Source organism: Neovison vison, chromosome 10, assembly GCF_020171115.1.
Source record: "Neovison vison isolate M4711 chromosome 10, ASM_NN_V1, whole genome shotgun sequence".
Taxonomy (NCBI): domain Eukaryota; kingdom Metazoa; phylum Chordata; class Mammalia; order Carnivora; family Mustelidae; genus Neogale; species Neogale vison.
In genome coordinates, this window is record NC_058100.1 from 63,634,625 (window position 1) to 63,654,931 (window position 20,307).

Genomic DNA, 20,307 nt, shown 5'->3' on the forward strand with positions numbered 1-20,307 from the left:
ACAATGAGTAACAGAAAGTAAATACCTTTAAGAAATTACATAAGACAATTTTAAAGGTAAATTTAAAGTCTAGTGAACTAAAGTGATTGATGGATACAGAAAATTATAGAGGCATAGGGTAAGGCTTGGAAGAGTACCCACCCCAGCATTGAGGACAGGCCTTGGAGGAAGGGAGGACACTTGTCCCAGAGGAAGTCATGGTGGAGCTGAGTCTTAAAGGACAGGTAGGAGTTAAATAGACAATAGGGTGAAGAGCATTCGGGGCAGAGGAGATAACATGGGCAAAGGCCCAGTGGGAAAAGAAGGGTGCCTTCAGAGGTAGCCAAAGTCCTTGGGCATCACTTTAAAGAATTTGGGTTTTCTTTGTACTATTTTCCTCAAGGGTGGCTTTGGATAAATACTAGCCTGCCGTGGCAGCCAAGAATCTGCCTTGATTTCCTCATTACACCTTGGCATTTCTTTCCCCAGGAGGCTCGCCGCACCTTGCTTTCAAGGATGACCACTAGCTGTCGCTATTGAACAGATCTAGCGAAAAGCCAATGGTTTAGGGCCTAACCTGGCGGTTAGGGCCGGGAGGCCCCACCAGGTGCTTGAGTCCCGCCCCGCCGCCAGCAAGGTGTGTTCATCCGCCCTAAGCGGTGATTCAAGAGAAGGCACGCAGTGTCTCGGTGCTGGTAGCGCTCCCAGGGCGTCAGAAACCGTGGTGATGTGCGGTACAGCACCCACAGTCAGCCACTGGGTGGCGCTGTGCCCCCTCGACGGCAAACACCGAGGCTTGTGGAAAGGAAGTCTGGTTAGGATGGCCTGGCTCTGTGTCTTGGGGTGGAGTAGCTTTTCTTGCCCTCGGTCACCCGGAGTTCAGAGTGCCACAGGACTGTTCGAGGACAGTGTGAGGTCCCGAAGCACGCCCACTCAGCGGTCCCAGGGCAGCCAATCACAGCACAGGGAAAGACCCAACACCGCTGACCTCGGCTCTCACCAGTGTGGGTCTTTTGAAACCCTCAGGTTCCTGGTCAAGGGACATGTCAGTGTGTCCTCCCCTTTGGCTGCTGTTTCTATGCCATCCTCCCAGAAACTCCTATCTCCAAAGCCTCTGCAACTCAAGCAGGTTGTTCATCTGGCGCTTTCCTATTTTTTGAGAACTGATTTCCCTGCCCCTCCCTGTGGTTTTACCTTTTGCTCTAGGATCCTGTCCTCACCCGGTGTGTTCTGGATCTCTGCCGACTTAATTCTGCTTCTCCTGACTTTCATGCCTGTGGGCAGTGGTGTCCTCAGTCCTGTTTGACCTTTTCGAAAATTCTCTCTTCTTATTTGCCTTTTCTTTTCACATTAGCTCTGTACCAACCTCTGTTCCCCCCCCACACACCCTCCTTAAAAACTAGGATTTAGACACATTCTAAGTCTACCTAGAAAACGTCTAACAACTAAGAGAACTTAGGTTTTTAAGAATTGCTGAGGGGGGAGGAACTAGCACGTTGGGATCGCCTGATTTCCCTGAGCATTCCCCAAGACCTGGTGAGCGTGTGGCGTGTGATGGAGACCGGAGAGTACTGAGTTGCTGGAAATATCCCCAGACAGGATATGCCCTGAATCAAGGTGGGCAGTGTGTTTTCTCTGTTCCCTTAATGCTGCAAATGAGTTTGGTTTACATACTTCTCAAGAAATTAAGGGATGCTTCTGGGACTTGATTAGCATACATTCTCCAGCGCTGGAAATGGGGCACAGTGGAGACAAACGCGGGTCCTTGGCAAATTCCTTGGACAGCAGGCAATGGTGGGGGAGGCAGGGGGAGGTGGAGAGGATGGATTCTACCCTACATGTGGCCCCTTGAGAGGGCAGTGGGTCACTCTGAGCCACGGGTGCCTGCTGATGCTCTCACTAATAAGGCCTCACTAATCTAGCCCCTGGCTAGAAGCATCACACATGCTGACTTCTTTCTTTTAACATAGCTTCAGAGCCGAGCTCTGCAGCAAGTCAAGGAGCTACTGGATGTGGGGGGATGTGGCAACTTCTATTTATTTTTTATCTTATCTTTTCACGATTTCTATTTTTGTCTATGCTTTATGTTAGTAAATATTACATGCATATATTATATAAATAGTAACTGTATATCTGTTAGAAATCTGTACGCCTAATCATCTTTTAATAATGAAGTATGCGATCCCAAGTTTTGGCAGCCACAACTCGGGAGCATCTTTGAAGCTTGCCGTCGACTCTGGGGGTGGGTTTGCGATGCTGGCCTACAGTAGGCCAGCCAAAGAGAAAGGTCCAGCTTATGTTAACAGATGTGGTGGCGAAGTGGGAATTAACTGTCCCTGAGAGGGAGCTCTCCAGGAACAGCAGATGGGATGAGTCACTGTCTCTGAGGTCACCTCGGGGCTCCCTGCTACCTCTTATCTAGGGTCTTCCTTTACACTCTTAACTGCGGAGAGGGAATCATAGCTCCTCAGAGTGGAGTTTGGAGAGGCGAGAGCCCAGGGTGCTCTTCAGCATGAGGGTGGGGAGGGTGTGGGGGGAGGGTGGGATTAAATTAGACCTTGGAGGTGGTCAGTGGAACTGGATCCTGTCACCAAGGTCAGGAACCTGGCATCTAAGGAACGGTGTCCTTCTGCTCTGATTGTGGATTTCTTTGTTTCTGTCAGGATTTACATATGTGACAAAGACTTCTGGTTCCTCATAGACCCCAGTTTTGTTGGGGGTAAGTGTGGGCTCAGCTGAAAGCTCCATTTCTCAACCTCCCTTGAAGGGAGGGTGGTTACATGACGTGACTCGAGCCCAGAGGATGTGAGCTCAAGTCCTTAGATGGGGCTTCCCAATTTGCTGTTTATCAGGGGGCAGATTCCGCTGGTGTGCCTCTTTGACCCTTCCCTCGTCCCTTCCCTGAAACAGCATGATGCTGAGTTAGAGCCACTATCTTGTAACTCCACGGTGACAAGGAGGAGGATGGATAGTTGAGTGGAAAGATGGAAGGAGCCTGGCTCCCTGAGGCCCTGGTCGGCCCCTCTTAGACTACTTGTTAGGGGAGGAAAAGTAATTTCTACTTGACTGAGCCACCTTCAGTGGGGTTTTCTGGTATTCTCAGGGGAGGGCAGGGCTAGTGAATGTGCTAGCGAAAGAGAGAGAGAGAGAGAAAAGTCAGTTTGGGGACTTGCACACAGTGAAGACTGTTGACTTCATGCAAAATGCTGACTTCCTGAGAGTTCAAGAACGTGAATATCCCCCGTCTTTGGGAGCCCTTGCTCCCCCAGCCTCCCAGCAATGGAGTAAAAGCTGACCTGTTACTTTCAAGTCCTTGGAGGAGGGAAGAGGCTTTGAGCTGGGCCTTTAAAGATAACTAATTCTGTCAAGAATGTGGGATGGGAAAGTCGGGCGCGGTGCTGGAGCAGGCAGTACAGGTTTGGGAGAGCTGACGGTGCATTTCTCTTCTATTACACATTCAGCCATGTGACCCCCTGGCTTGAAATTGACCAGGTGGAGAGTATTTACATCAAGGAAGCAAGCAAATGCTTCTTTTCTCTCTCTCTCTTTTTCTGGAAAGCCAGTTGTTAAACATTTACCAACACACCCTTGGAAAGACCAAAGGTTTAGTTTATTAGTTACATAAATATTGTTACATACCTCCTCTTGCTTTCCCCATAAGTGAACAGAATCAGGGAGCAGCTGATTTATACTAAACATAGGCTGAAGTGTGCCTTCAAGCCTAAGAGAACCCTAAAAGTTCAGACTGAAGGCAAAACTAATTGGAAGCTGGCTCTGGCTATAAATTTGTCATCTGACCATGTTTCTGTCTCAACGTGTACCTCCTTTCCTCCTGATCAGTCTCCCACCCTCCTCCTGCTGCAAACCTGGCTTCTTGCCCCATTTGTGACACATGCAGAGGCCCCTGATTCTGGGACTAGCACAACAGTTTACCACCTGCTTCCAGACACTTGATGATCTTCTCTGATTCAGCACTAGTGTGCATATCCGTTGTGCTGTGTGGTCAGAAATCTGACTTCACATTTTGGATCTCTTTTCTGGCATACAGGTGCAGTCAGGTCTTTCCTGTTCCCTTGTACTGAGCACAGTCTGGAAAGAATCTCTTTCTAAGAAAAGCCCAGCCATATTCACCCTCAGTGCTAGCTCCTTGTCCAGGTGGTTGGCCGGCTCAATGGATTCCAGTCTCTTCTGCTGCCTGGTCATTTAGATTAAGTGCCGGGGAAAGGAAATTTCTCTGGTGCATCTAATCCCATGTTTCGTGTCCCAGTATCTCTTACCATGGAAACCCTGCATTTGGGGATGTTGAGTTCATGCTGGATATACTCCATCTATCCCTCCAGAACATTCTTCATTCTTTCCTACTGTGCTGTCCATGAGGAAGCTGACCTGTGTGGTTTATATCAGTCTGCTCCCTTGACCCTCTGGTTAGCTAAGAGAAAATATTAGCAAGAAACTGAAGCGAGGGAAGAGAATGAGGCTGGGGTGTTTATCCCCTCCACATCCTTCCTGCATAGTCCTAGCTGGGCTGGCGGCATCCTGTAACTGAATGTCGTAGCTCCTGTTCTGTGATGCTCTGCGAACAGCTTCTATCTCTGGATTCTTATAACTGTTCTTTTTGTCCCTAAGGAGGGACCCACCACAAGACACTACCTTATCCCTTGTGATTGCACTATAACCTTGTCCCCACTTCTGTAAGAAAACCCCTGTTTACTAAAGCCTACTAAAATTATCTCATTTGCCCTCTCTTACCTGTTGGGGACCTAACCAATACAGGGATTTGCTGAGTTGTTAATATAGCTGATTTCTGTTTCCTGTTTGGTTGTAGTCAGGTGATGTCTGACAAGTGTTTGATAAATGTTTGCTGGATAAAGAAATGACGAAATGTGTAAGGGGGAGGATGGAACTCCATTCCCTTCTCTCCAGACTTCTAACACCCAGTGGAGAGTTCACACATAAAGTGGAGATGCCTGATGCAGTCTAAGGGCGATCAACATGTTTACGTTGTGTGGCTCAAGTTCCCAGGGACTTCCACTTCATGGCTTGCCCTAGTGATTTATACCCACCCAGGTATCCTCCCTCCTTGAGGAGCAATATAAAATAATATAAAGAGTATCTGAAATATACAATATGGTATGGACATGATGTCCATTAAATGGAGAACAGGGTGATTTCTTCAACTCAAAAACAATAAGAAGGTTCAGACCACGAGATACGAGATGAACACTGAAAATTTTCACTTGTGTGGTTTTAAAGGACCTTACTGAATGAGCTGAACTTAGAGCTACTAATCATGAATTTACAACATGGATATGACCTTTATTATAATTAATATTGTATTGATCATAATCTTATATATGAGGTAAATTTGATAGAACTACCTTTTAATTATACCTACGGTTACTATCCGTTTCACAACTGCGGGTTGCCGTGGTTTATGACATTCATTAAAATTAGGTTTCTACTGTGCAAGTGTTAGAGGAACTCCTTCAAACTGTGAGATGTGATGTGTGATTTATGACTCTCGGGGAGCACCCATTTGTCTCTCTGGAGATGCCTTCCTGGATGGAGCTCAGATAGATATCAGGAAGAACAGTCCCAAAACTCCCCCACCATGCTCCACCTTAAGGAAGTGCTTAGTTGTTGATAAATTTGTCCAAACTATAACTTCTTAAGGACAAGAATTCCAGGATCTTCCTCCCTGGATTTCCCAGCAGGAAATCTGTCCAGACTGAGTTGTCATAGTACACTTCCTCTTGACGCAGAGCTCCCCCTTTGATGATTTCCAGGGCACATTCTTCCTTTGGAGATGCATCAATGTTGATGATCCCCGAAACGGCCTTCATGGCTGTGTCTATAGAATGATGAGAGAAGAGTGGGGTTATCCAAGGCCAGTAGAGTCTACAACATGGAAAGTCTGCAGACAGTAACAGCTTAACTCCGAGGGACTGTTTGCCAGTGCTTGTTCTATAAGACCCACAGGCCCTCTCAGAAGACTGGGCCTGCATTTAGGGCCTGCTGTGCAAAAAGAGGCTTAGAGTTAATGTGGACCCTGTGTTCCTGGATGAAGATTTGGTGGGGGGTGCGCAGTTAGAGGGGATTGAGAGAATTAAATCATGCTTCTCTCTTGAGTGTTTTGGTTGGGGTGAGGGAGTAATATGGGGGAGCACAATGGGGATAGAAGTTATATCAAGACCCAGTAGCTAATGGAAAATGTCAGTGGGCAAAGCTGAGTGCTGTATGTTAATGATTTATGCATTTGTAAAAGGAAGAGATGGGCAAGAATCCAGGCCTTTGCTTTCTGTCAACATGAACCACTTTCATTTTGGAAGGGAAGTTACTTTATCTCTTCCAAATTTCCATGTCCTTTTGGCATGGCTTCTTTTTCTCTTTCTATCCTCGTTTCACTGTGTGTGTGTGTGTGTGTGTGTGTGTGTGTGTGTTTTCTCTTGTTCGGTAACAACTCCTTAACTTATTCAATTACTCTTTAAAGTTTTCTTATTGTACCTATTCTACATAAACTTGCATTTGGACTTACAGAAAAGTTGTGAAAATTGCGTATTCCCTTGTAGCCTTCACCCTGCTTCCCCTAATTATAACATCATGCGTTACCACTGTACAAGTGTCAAGGTACATTGTAATAAGGACAATTTTACTAACTAAAACACAGACCTTATTTTTTTCACTAACATCCTTTTTATGTTCCAGGATCTTAGTCAGGATTAGACTTAGTAATCATTTCTTCTTTTCTCTCCAGTCTGTGGGCAGTTCCTCATTCTTCCCTTGTCCCTCATGGCCTTGACACTTTTGAAAAGTATTGATCAATTGTTTTGTGGAATGGTAGTTTGGGTTAGTCCATTTTTCTCTCTTTTTTTAAAGAAAAAAAAAAAAGATTTTATTTTTCAGTGATCTCTGCACCCAGTGTGGGACTCAAACGTACAACCCTGAGAACAAGAGTCTTCATGCTATACTGACTGAGCCAGCCAGGTGCCTCTGTCCTTTTTTTTTTTTTTCCTAATGATTGCAGTGAGGTTATGCATTTTTGGCAAGAATATCACAAAAATGATGTTGTGTCCTCATTGCATCATATCAAAGGGTTTATGAGGGGCGCCTGACTGGCTCAGTCAATAGAGCATGCAACTCTTGATCTTGGGGTTGTAAGTTTGAGCCCCATATTGGGTATAGAGATTACTTACGAAAAAAAGAAGATTCAGGATATCAATAGTTCTTATTACTGGTGATGGTATTAAGAATAACAAACTTGTACTTAATAAGCCTCAGAGAGGACAGTAATGGCCATTGAGTGTTCCTCAGGACATAAAGGTTCAGAATAGGGTTAAGTGATGGGTCTGGTGTCACTCGGCACCCTTGGTGGTCAGAATGGAAAGAAGTGTCTAAGGATAGTCAGAGGCGTCCCTGGTGACAAAGTGCTTCAGTAAGTGGAGACTGGTGCTCTTGCTGGCTTTTAGTCAATGACACATGAGTCAAGGAGTTCAACGCCTCCTTTACTCACAGTGGTAAGGCAGGCTGTTTGTTCCACAGTCTTCATCTTACCTGTGTTTATGAGGCCGAGGATACAGAGTGTGATCGACACATTGACCTTGGTCACTGAATGTTCCATCCTGACAGAGGAGAAAAACCCATCCAGAGCAAACTTGCTTGCAGAATAGGGCGCAACAAGTGGGCTAGCCATTTTCCCTAAATAATAAGGAAATGGGTTAAGAAGGTGACCCATTTTGGCTTCTACAGAGATGATCTTTGCCTTATCTGTAGTAGGACTTGTAACCCCTGTGGAGTCCTTTTACCCTTTGAGGCATAGTTTCTCTTTGCTCATATAGAGGCTATCATGCTGTGTTGAATTTCTGAAAGAAAAAAAGATTGTTAAAATATCAAAGAAACTTCCCTTGAAGAGACTGGGGTGGAAGGTGGGGTGGGCTGCACGAAAAGCTTCACTGAAGAAAGACTGGTTAGATTTTAGTAAGGGGAGTTTATGAGTGGGACTACAAAAGAGCCATGTAATCCCATGGCCGCTAACTCTGCTACGTCTGACCCAAGACAGCAAAGATCTGAGGGTTTGGCAAGAGCTCTCTTCCAACACAGCAACCTATTATTGATTTTCTTTTCTATACAAGGGAAATGAAAATCCTTGTCTTTGCTTTTCTGCTTAAAACTGCTTTTCTTACTCTCATCACCCCGGTTCATTCTCAGTCAGTTTGGGGAAGGACATGTGGACATATGCCTGATAGGGTGACCTCTTCATTATACCCTTTTCAAGAGGAGGGATTAGAAGAGGACTGATACCTTGACTCTTTGCTGAGCAAAGAGTTATAACAGCTACTTTAAAATTTTTGCCTGCTAATTCTAAAATATGGGTCATTTAAGGATTGATCTCCATTGATTGCCTTTCCTCCTAAGTATCAGTCATAGTTCTTATTCTTGTATATGGAGTAATTTTGCAGTGTGTTCTTGATGTTGTGAATGAAACATTATAGAGTCTCTGGATTCTGTCATATTCCTCCAAAAGTATTGATTTTTTCTTTTTTTTTCAGGTGGAAATTTAACTTCGCTTATACCCTGTGTCTCTTGCAGTAGGTTCCAGCTAAAATCTCTGTTGAATTATTTAATCTTTTTTTTTTTAAAGATTTTATTTATTTATTTGAGAGAGAGACAGTGAGAGAGTGCATGAGCGATGAGAAGGTCAGAGAGAGGAGCAGACTCCCTGTGGAGCTGGGAGCCTGATGCAGGACTTGAACCCGGGACTCCAGAATCATGACCTGAGCCGAAGGCAGTTGTCCAACCAACTGAGCCACCCAGGCATCCTGAATTATTTAATCTTAATTGGTTTGTTGGTATCTACACAATCCATGAGTAATTCAGAGGATAAACGGAAGAGTTTATATAGAAAATTTGGTACTGCTCCACTGTGGCTCTTTCCTTTCCAGTATGTTCCCCTATACTTTCTGGATTCAACAGAAACCCTAAACTCTTTTTTCTGGTTCTTCAAGGTAGTAAGATGGCAGTTGCCTATCCCAGATCAGATGTGGTGTTAATTGTGGACTGCCCTTAGGCATAAGCTATAAAACTCATCTATTGTCAGTTCCCTGTTTCCCGCTTTCAAGTGTCAACAGCTCTCCAGTTTTTGTCAGCTTTTGCTTTTTCTCTCCAGTGCTTTCAGTGGTTGTTTTCTATATTTTGTCCAAAGTTTGATCTGGAGCAGGCTGATCTGTTAGGTACCACTCTGCCGTTATTGGAATTGGAAACTCTATAAACTTACCAAATCAATGAAAGAAAATGATTTATTCAATAAAGATGCTAGGAAAGTTGGTTAACTCATTGGAAAATAATTATTAGCTCCTTGTTCTATATCATATATCCAAAAAATTCTAGATGGAAAGTATGGCAGACACTGTTGTTTACCCAATATCCATTTCCCCCTTTTTAATAGTAGAATTTGATTTTTTTAAAACCAGGACAGCAGTGTGTTCAGATAAAAATATTTATTTCCTCAAGATTCCCTTCATCTTTTATATGGCCAGTGATCTAGTTCTGGCCAATGAGAAATCTAACAGAGGGGGTCTCCAGAAAAGATAATAATTTCCTGATGAAATAGGAGAATTCAGGTGACATGCATTTTTAAAATTTTGCCTCTTTTCTTTCATCCTAAATGTACTTCAGATGTGATGCCTAGCATTGCAGTGGTCATTTGTGAACCTGAGGAAAGCTACATATTAGGAATTATGGCACAGAAATGTAAAATGATTCTTGAAGATATAATAAGTCCATTAAACCAACCTTGAACTTATTCCCTGAGAAAAGGGAAGCCCTATTTAGTGTTAAGTGATTATAAGTGGAGTTATTGTTATATGTGCAGCAGAAAGCATCTTCTGACTGATAAAAAATAATTCAACCAGGAAAGAAGATAATATAGGTGGATATTTATCAGATCCTTGGTTATGAAAGATCATTCTAACAGAAAAGTAAAAAAAATATGTAAAGACAAAAAATATTTGATGATATAAAATGTAAAACTTCTATATGTGAAAGCAATAGCTATAATAACATCACTATAAAGGTAAAGGGTAAATGAGAAACTAGAAAATAATTTAGAACAAAAACTCAATATCTTTAATCTGAATTTCAATTCTTAATGTATTAACTCTTCAAAAAAATACAAACAAATCTCTCCAACTCCATTCTCCATCATGAGTTTTGGTTTGGAATAAGTTCCAGGAATGGGTGTGTATGGCACAAGATGTCCAACCAGAGTATCTGATACCGCTTGGCTGTTGACTAGTCTAGGACTGGACCAAAGACTCCGTCAGGGCTTCAGGACACATTGTTGGTTGCCTAACCAAAATTTACTTCCCCTTTCTTCTTCTGTAACCGAACCGCAATTGATTTCATGTTTCTACCTGTTGTAGAGACTGCTAGCATGCTCTCAATATATCTTTTGTTCTTCTTCTTTAGTAGTGGAATCTCTACTAATGTGTGTCTGGGAAAATAATTATCTGGGATAAAATCCACATTTCTTAGCTTCTTTGAGCCAGATGTTGCCAAATGACTAAGTGCTGTTCAATGGGTTGTAAACAGAAATGTATCATGTGATTTCTGGAATATGTCCCTAAAAGAAGAAATCAGTCTCTCCCTTCCACTCCTTCCTCCTTCTTGGTGTCTAAAGGTAGATATGTTGGCTGTGGCTCCAGAATTACCTAAGATCATGAAGTAGAAGCCACATGTTGAGACTGGGAGAGCACTGAGAGAAGAGGGAAACTGGGTGACCATGGAGCCTCCCTCCTAGCCCTACCTCCAGGGGACTGCCTACCTCCAGATTGATTGACCTTTGACTTATTTAATCTATTGCTGTTTTACATTTTCTGCATTAGAGAGCTGAACCTAATCCTTACTGAGAGTCCTTACTTTTATGCTGCCCATGTTCCAAAGGAAAGTTGATACCGTCTCTACTGCTAGGGGTGGTATAATTGATTTAATCCAGTCTCCTGGCCCATAATTGACACAGGAATGAGCATGTGCTCCATTTTCGACCAATGTCTTTTTTTTTTTTTTTTTAAGATTTTATTTATTTATTTGACACACAGAGAGAGAAATCACAAATAGGCGGCGGGTGGCGGCGGGGAGTAGGCTCTCCGCTGAGCAGAGAGCCCGATGCCGGACATGATTCCAGGACCCTGAGATCATGACCTGAGCCGAAGGCAGAGGCTTAACCCACTGAGCCACCCAGGCACCCTCAACCAATGTCTTGAGGAGAATTTTGTTGGAGGGTCTGAGAAAATTTTTTATTCTTCTGGGAGAGTTTCTTAAAGTAGCCATTTTTTGTTTCTCTTCTACCAGACAATTTTGTGCATGAATATGGGGGCTAGAATTACTGCAGCTTTCTCACTGTCGGCCTAGGGATGAAGCCACACATGGCAGAGAGCGGAGTCAAGAGAATCATGGGGAGTGAGCGTGAGCCAAGTCAGCCTTCAATCTGGACTTCAGTTATGTCAAAAATGTTTTCTATTGTTTAAGCTAAAAATAGACCAAAATATTTATGAGAATAGCATAGTGGGGGCACCTGGGTGGCTCAGTTGGTTGAGCGGTCTTCTGCCTGCAGCTCAGGTCATGATCCTGGAGTCCTGGGATTGAGTCCCGCAGCAGGCTCCTGGCTCCGCAGGCGGTCTGTTTCTCCCTCTGACATTCCCCCTCTCATGCTTGCTCTCTCTCATTCTCTCTCTCTCAAAAAAAATAAATAAAATATTTTAAAAAAAGAAGAGAAAAGAGTAGCATAGTGGTTAAAAATATGAGTTCTACAATTAGATGACCTGAGTGTGAATCCCAAGTATGGCATTTCTTAGCTGTCATATGTGGATAATAATACTGCTAAGCTGAAATGTAATATACTCAGCTCAAACTCTGGGACATAGAAGTATTTAGTAAATGTGATTGCTATTAGTATTCACATTTTAAATTGGTGAGAAAAGTATGAGCTATTCAAAAGATTATGTTGGGACAAATAGGCTATTTGGAGAAAAGTACCCTTCTAATAAAAGAATTCAAATTAGAGAATATATGTGGAAAATAAAATAACAAAATGAGGGTCAATATATGATTTCAAGGTAAGGGATACTTTTTTAAAAAGACTGTATCTATTGATTTGACAGAGAGAGAGAGAAAAAAAAAAACAAAAGAAGGGGGTACAGCGGGCAGAGGGAGAGGGAGAAGCAGGGTCCTAGCTGAGCAGGGAGCTTGATTATGACATGGGGCTCGATTCCAGAGCCCTGGGATCATGACCTGAGCTGAAGGCAGATGCTTGACCAACTGAGCCACCCAGGTACCCCAAGAGATGCTTTTTAAAGCATGAAATCAAAGGCATAGATAATGAAAGAATATATAAATAGGTTCAAATATATAAATTTTTAAAGGCTGCAGAGTTCTGGAGATGCTGACCATTGTCTTTTTTTTTTTTTTTTTCTTTAACCATTACCTTTCTACACACATACCCTTCAAAAAGATTTGCCTTCACAGTCATAGAAGAAGGTGAGGCCAGTGATAGCTAGCACACACAATGGCTTGAACATCCATCATGGTCTCTCCCAAGATATTGAAATAAGTGATGCAAGGATTCTAAATAGCTGCTGTTGGATTTTGAACTAAAAAGTTGTGTAAGGTTGGGACTGGGGTCGCCATTTCCAGCCATGGAGAAGGATAAGCAAACAGACAAACGGCCATGTGGAGTAGACAAACAAAAAAATCACAAAAATGAAGATAATAGGAGCTAACACTTATTTAGCTCTTAGGTGCCCATCTCAAGGCTAGACAATTGCCTGATGTTACAGAGTTAATGAGTAGGAGAGGAACCAAATCAGGATTCAAATTCGACTCTAGTGGCCCACAATTTCAAGCAGCAGGGGATAGTTCCTCAGAAGAAGCCACTGTTCCTTTTTAATTTTATTTTAATCCCAGTATAGCAAATGTATAGCTTTATATTAGTTTCAGGTGTCCAGTATAGTCATTCAACAATTCTATACATCACTGAGTCAGAAGCCACTGTTCTTTATCTGAGTATTTTTCCGAAGCCATTCCTGAGTTGGTGAAGATTCTCTCTGCTTGACAATTAAGCCCCCAAATAGGCAAAATTTATGAATAGTGTTACTATTTTCCCTTCTAAGCTGACAGATGAGCTACCCATAGGGCTAGTCACTTCTAGTCCCTTTATGTTAGTTTCCTAGGGCTCCATAATAAGTTGCCACAACCTTGGAGGCTTGAGGCCACAAAAATTTATTTTCTCATAGTTCTGGAGACTACAAGTCCCAAACCAAGGTATCAGCAGGGCCATGTTCTCTCCAAAGTCTCAAGTGGAGAATTCTTCCTTGTTTCTGCAAGCTCCTGATGTTTGCTGCCAATCTTGGCTTATCAATGCATCACTCTGATCTCTGCCTCCATTTTCACATGGCCTCCTCCAATTCTGTCTGTGTCTTACTTTTCTTATTAGGATACTTGCCATTGGATTTAAGCTCACCTATATAACCTGGGATGATCTCATCTTGAGATCCTTACCTTTATTACATCTGTAAAGACCTTTTTTCATTTAAGGTCACTTCACAGGTTCCAGGTTGACATATCAGCTCACTATTCCCTTTGAGATGATAATAAAGATATTGACTGTATTATTTGTCTGTCCAGGTAGCAACAGGGATGCAGAAGAAAGAGACCATGTTAACCATAGTCTGAATTCCTGTAACAGTGATTTTTGTCCCATTAAGGGAGCTTAGTGTATCCCACTTTCTGTCTTTAATTATGCCTTAGATTCTGCCAAAGCACAAAAAGATATTAAATATTTTTGCAGGAGAAAAGGAGAGATTTTTGGCGGTGGTGGTGTTTTGTTTGTTTGTTTTTTTTGTTGTTGTTCTCAAGAGGAGGATGAAAGAAGAGAGAAAGGGAAAGAGGAAGAGAGGAGAGAGGTAGAGAAACAGCCAGACATGGAAGCAAACCTCCTGGAAAATTCACCGGTAAAAGCATGGTTTAAAAAAATATTTTTTAAAAGACTTTATTTAAGAGAGAGCAAGAGCACACAAGTGGGGAGAGGGGCAGAGGAAGAGAGAGAAGCCGATGCCCCACTGAGCAGGGATCCTGAGGCAGGGCTCAATTCCAGGACTCCAGGTTCGTGACCTGAGCTGAAGGTAGACACTTCACTGACTGAGCCACCCAGGTGCCCCTAAAAAAAATTTTTTTAAATGGTGAAGAAATATATTGAATTATTAGACAAGGGTCAAGATTGAACAAATTCTGTTGAAAACTCTTTAACTTTTACTAGGAAAACTATGCATGAGGTAAACGGCAACTGTCTTTCTCAGTCATTATAACCAAATTTTATGTCTTAAATTTTGTGACCTGCTATTCATCTGCAAACCTTTAAACCAGTAATTCTCAAATTCATGGAGAGATGGGGCACCTGGGTGGCTCAGTTGTTAGAGCACACAACTCTTGATCTCAGGGTTGTAAGTTCAAGCCCCATGTTGGGTGTAGAGATTACCTAAAAATAATAAGATCTTAAAAAAATATATGGAGAGAACTTACAGATTTGAGTCTACTCCCTTCTCAGAGTCTTCTAGTTTGTGTTCTGGAGTAGAGGACTGTGTTGAGAGGTTCAGTAGGAAAGAAGGTCTTTATCCATAAAGCATATTTATGGTAGGCTTTGAGGGTGGGTGTGGGAGCAGGAGATGCATGGTGACATAAACTCATTGATCTAGGAGCTCCCGGAAGAAGTGGAGAGGGAAGATCTTTGGAAGGGGCTTCCTGAAATCTTATGATAGCAGCTGGGTAAACTATCATTAAATTATGAGTCACTGTGTCTCTTTAAAGCCCAAACTAGTGTGACCTGGCAAACCATGTGTCCCAAATCTAAACTGGATATTTATGTGAAGAAAGATATTGAACTAACCAGGAAAGTTCAAACTTCACCTTCAGGAGGTAGGCTGTGAATTCTGCTTTAATGAGAGAAGGTACAGAAGGGCCAGGGACGGGTGGGAATGGCTTGTACAAAGACTAGAGGTGGAGGTGAGTCACTTATAAGAAGAAGCTAGTAGAACAAGAAAAATAATAACACAGTTCATTATATTTTCTTCTTTTCAGAAGTATAGTCTAATAAGCACTTGTCCAAAACCCATAGGGCCTGATTTGTTAAGGAATTCAGAACTATTTTTGGATTTTAGGTGGTGGTATGGGGTTTATGGTGTATACTACATAATACCCCCAGTAGTCTGAGGAGGCAGGTTGTAAGTAAACACATGATTATTTCTGCACTAAAGTATTTGAAAGTTCACACTGAGATAAAAGCTTTAAGTAGCTTCCCTTCAGTTCAAGTTAAACTAACTATAGATAATTAATTATGGGGGAAGAAATCCTTAGTATTCAGAGCTCCTACCCCCCTCTCCACCCCTAATCCTACCCCTTCCCCTCACCCCCCAGCCCATACCTTTTTGGACTTTGGAGTTGGAGATAAAGGATTTTGTGAATCAGTCTAGGCTCACTAAAGAAAAGCTGAAACATTTCAAAAAGTAGAAAAAAGAGAAAAGAAGGGAGAAAAATTTCCTAGGGGCTCACTATTCCAAAAACAACACTGCTGCATTTCATTCAAGTCTGTTTTCTATTCACGGAGCTGTTCTTAAATTTTCCTGTGTAACGCAGATACGCTTGTGTGAGGGAACCTCTGTGTTCTGCTATACGTGAAATTTATTTAGAAGTTTCAGAAAGCTCAAAAGGGCAAGGCCCCTCTAAAAACCCAGATTTTTATTTTTTAGAAGGGTTCCATGAGTTAAGGGGCCCTGGCCAAGATGGAATAAATAACATGTAATAGGATGTTAAAAATTGACTTCTGTTCTAGTTTCAGCTGAGGTTCAAAGGCTGAGAGCAAACTGGCAAATGCCTTTGTCTTCTGAAGCAAGGTTCCAGACTACCTGTGCACTTACACAGCATGTGGTAACACAGATAAGCAAAAACCTGAAAAACCCCAAAACCAAAAATGTGTTTGCAGCATGTAGACCTTCATCCATCCTGAGGGAAGAAAGGGACTGAAGGCGCAGAGGCCAGAGGGCATGGAGTAGGAAGAGGATATAGAGCTGACTCGCAGTGACCTTCCAAGGAGAAGGGGTGGGCCTTCCCCTCATGTCCATTCTTGTGAAAGAAGCTCCAAGGGCACCTCATGGAGAGCTTGTCCCAAGGAGTTTGAGGGGCATCAAGGACTGGGGTTTGACCCAACCCAAGAGGTCTGCTTACTATGGGCAAGGCCACTACAGAGCAGGTGCAAACTGTGTCGGACAGAAGGGAAGGAAGGCTTCCTGTAGGAAGCTGGACATCCAGCCCCCCACTCGGCTTGCTGCCACCCTAGGGGCTTTGTCTTAACATTCATCCCTTCTTCCCCAGAGTCATTTCCAATCCTGTCCCAAAGAGCAGCCCCAAGTGGTGTGTATCCCCCTGTATTCCCACTGAACTCCCAGGGCCAGAGGGAAATACATCCCATAAGCACTCGCTGCCCCAATCACAAGAAGAACCAGCAGTGTTCCAGCAGGGGCTTCTTAAAGATACCCACAAAAACACCCCACACAAGAGCCAGATTTGGTCATGCTCCCAGTTCCGACAGCGTGAGCTTTGAACGTTTGCTATGGCCAGAGCTCAGTGGTATATTAACCAGGTGTCAGCCAAGGAAGCCCTTACCTATCCTGGACCTTCCTTCTTCCCTGTGCCCACCTCTTTTCTTTTAAACAAGAGGGGCTAGGGGGAGCCTGGTAAGGGAGGAGGAGACAGGGAACAGGAGGAAAAACTGAACGCATCTCTCCTTGCTACAGCAGGCTCAAGCTCTATCAGGGGAGAAGCTTTAGTGAAATTACTCGTGACCGGACATTTTAATTACTGAAGTGAGACCTTTCTTGAGGTTGGAGGCAGCCAGAGGATCTTTTATTAGCCTACAGCACTGCCCTCTGCCTGCCATCACACCCAGGTTCAGGGATGAGCTAACCCATAAGAATAAAGTTATTTTCTGACTACAGACCCCAAGATTCACTTGTTAACTACCAGTTAGAAAACAAAGTATGAGCTTAATGAAATCAAATGAACAAGTAAATAAATGTACTAATTTGTGTGAAACTGTCATGAAACTGAGGGGGTAGATGCCTGAGCCCTTCTGCCCAAGGGTAGGTTTCGTTTCCGGAGGGGGTAGAATGGAGCCATCGGGGCAGAATAGATGTATGTTAGCTCGGTTTCTCTCCTGGGAAGTTTTAGACTGCTGAGAAACAGAGCTCTGGCGATCATATTTTCTGAAGAAAATATGGGACATGGAGTCTGACAAGTAAGAGTGCAGACTTTGTGATGAATAGGACATACTGTTTGCAATTAGCTCTGTCCCAGAAACGCTGGGACTTAGCCACGGTAGGAACAGCAAGAGCCAGAGGGCTGGCAGCTCAGCTGTGTGCTGGAGCTTGTTAGTGGAGAAGAAGAGGTCAAAAGCAGGCCTCAGGGCTTTTTGTTCATCCACTCCACACCCTCCATCCCCAACTGCCCCGCTGAGATTTTGAAATTACAGTATTTCCATTTCAAAGGCAGATTTTAAACTGAATTGAGAGCTCCAAAGAAAGTGTGCAGGGTGGAAAAACTTCATTTCTGCCCGCCTTCAGACTCTCAGAGTGACCCCAGGCAAACGCGCCACATCTCCCACTGAGCGAACCCCAACACAGGGTTCACCATGCCTTGGTGGCTTCGAGGCTGGAACTCATCCCGGATCTGGCGCCTTTTATCCAGCTCTTCCTAAAAATATTTCCTGAGCTGGGCCCCTGAGGGTCTAACCTCTTTAGTTGTTTGGGTTGAGTTGGGCTCTAAAGATAAATCCGTCTTTCTATTCCAGGCTTTGGAGAACCTGAGGTATCATTGTAAACATTGGGACAACCCCCAGTCCCGTGGTAATTGAAGCAAAGGGAATAGATGGTGATGCCAGGGGGGTATGTTGAGTGAGAAGAGAAGAGGGCTCAGGGTGGAAAGAATCTTAAGGAAACCAACAGTACGACTTCGGGATAAAGAGAACTAGGCAAGGCATCCTGGGTGGCCAGGGGACATGACACCTGGGAGGTGGTGTGATTTGGCAGAACACAAAAGAGGAGAGAACGTTATTGAAACAGTGCAAAATGTACCAGAGATAAGTAAGATAAAACCTGTTACCGAGGTTTTGCAAGATGACTGTGACAAGAGCTTTTCTGTGCAGGTACGGGGCCATGAAGCGTGGCTCCTCCTATTGTCCCGATCACATGAGCTCATCTCCAGAGTAGATTTCAAGAGCTCGCACAGTTGCTGTGCCTGACCATTTCCACTCGCATTACCTAATCACCCATATCTGGCCAAAATAGTTGTGCTTGGAGAAAGGAGGGTGATCATCGTCCTATGTGTTCCTCCACTGCAGATTAGGGAGGCATTTGCATTTCCATCATTAAGAGAGGCTTTAAGATTACTTGGAGAGCTTTGCAAGTGTCCACTAGAGTTTGGGAACTAGTTGAGTGCATTGTGGGATCAAATGCACCAATGAGTATCAGGCTTCTCAAAAACCAAATATGGAGCCCATGGAGGGGAGCTGGCCTGGGGCCACCTGCTCAGGGATGGTGGGGTGGACTGGGCCAAGAGGGATGGGCTGATCAAAGCCTTTGGGCTGACAAAGAAGCCAAAAAGAGCGAACTGCAGGAAACATTAGCACAACTCCTGCAGGGAAGCTCCAAGGAACCCACCAAAAGGCCGCAAAAAATCCACTGTCATACCTCTTCCAAGTCACTAGATCCCTAGGATGGAGATTTTTTTTTTTTTTTTTTTTTAATAACGTCAAACTTAGAGTTGCAAGAAGAGTACAGAGGACCTCTCCCTTCCCCTTCCTGAGCCATTTGGGAGTAAATTGCTGTAATTGAGGTAACTGCTGACCCAATGCCCCACGGCCCCTGAATATGTTAGTGTACATTTCCTACACAGAGGGACATTCTGGGACTTAACCACAATGCAACTATCAAAATGTGGCAAGTCATTTATTGGTTTCCTAGACCTGCTGCAACACATTACTACAAGCTGGCTGACTTAAGACAACAGAGGTTTATTCTTTCACAGTTCTGGAGACCAGAAGTCTGAAATCAAGGTGTTGGCAGGGCTGCATGCCCTTCAGAGGTTCTAGGGGAGAGAGAATCCTCCCTTGACTTTTCTAGCTTCTAGCGTCTGTCAGCCTTCCTCATGGCTTATCACTCCAGACTCTGCCTCTCTCTTCACACGGCTCTCTCCTTCCGGCCATGTCTTCTCACCTATCTCTTATAAGGACACTTGCCATTGGATTTAGAGCCCAAACCAGGTCATCCAGGATGACCTTATCTCAAAATCCTTAACTTAATTACAACTGCAATGACCCTTTTTTCAAATAACATCACATATATAGGTTCAGGGCCTTAGGACATGGATGTATCTTTTTGAGGGTCACCATTCAACCTACTACAATATTTTGTAGGGTGGTACTTAAAATTTAAAAAAACTCATTAACCAGTGTTAAGTGTACAGTCCAGTGGTGTTGAATACATTCATATTGTTGTGCCAATCATTGCCAGCATCCATCTCCAGAGCTCTCTTCATCTTGCAACACTGAAACTGTGTGTATCCATTAAGAATAATTCCCCATACCCCTCTCCTCCTAGCCCCTGGCAACCACTATCCACTTTCTATCTTTATGATTTTGACTGTTCTAAGCATCTAAGTGTAATTATATAGTATTTGCCTTTTTGTGACTAGTTTATTTCACTTAACATAATGTCCTCAAGGTTCATCTACTTTGTAGCATATATCAGAATTTCCTTTCTTTTCAAGAATGAATTGAATGTCTTCCTTTCTCTCTTTTTCTTTCTTTCTTTTTCTTTTTCTTTCTTTCTTTCTTCCCTTCCCTTCCCTTTCCTTTCCTTTCCTTTTTAAAAGATTTTATTTATCATGGAAACTCTGTTGTTAAGCGTCTGCCTTTGGCTCAGGTCATGATCCCAGGGTCCTTCTCTGTCTCCCACTCCCGCTGCTTTTGTTCCCTCTCTCACTGTCTCTCTCTGTGTATTTGACACAGAGAGAAAGAGTACGAGCAGGCGGAGCAACAGGCAGAGGGAGAGAGAGAAGCAGGCTGTCTGCTCAGCAAGGAGCCTGACAGGGGACTTGATTCCAGGACCCTGGGATCAGGACCCAAGCTGAAGGCAGATGCCCAACTGACTGAGTGACCCAGTTGCCCCTGAACTGTATGTATGTACTACATTTTGCTTATCTACTCATCTGTTGATGGACCCTTGGGTT

The 20,307-nt window shown here is 43.5% G+C and overlaps 1 protein-coding gene across 1 annotated transcript in view; it reads right to left on the minus strand.

Annotated features, from left to right (window-relative positions):
- Nucleotides 1-5,270: 5,270 nt before the first annotated feature.
- The window catches only part of HSD11B1 (hydroxysteroid 11-beta dehydrogenase 1), a 50,235-nt gene continuing 35,198 nt past the window's right edge, over nt 5,271-20,307 (minus strand). Inside the window, 2 exon segments of the mRNA XM_044267489.1 lie at nt 5,271-5,830; nt 7,531-7,674. Of these exon segments, the coding sequence (XP_044123424.1) occupies nt 5,613-5,830; nt 7,531-7,674 (362 nt within the window). The 3' untranslated portion in view covers nt 5,271-5,612.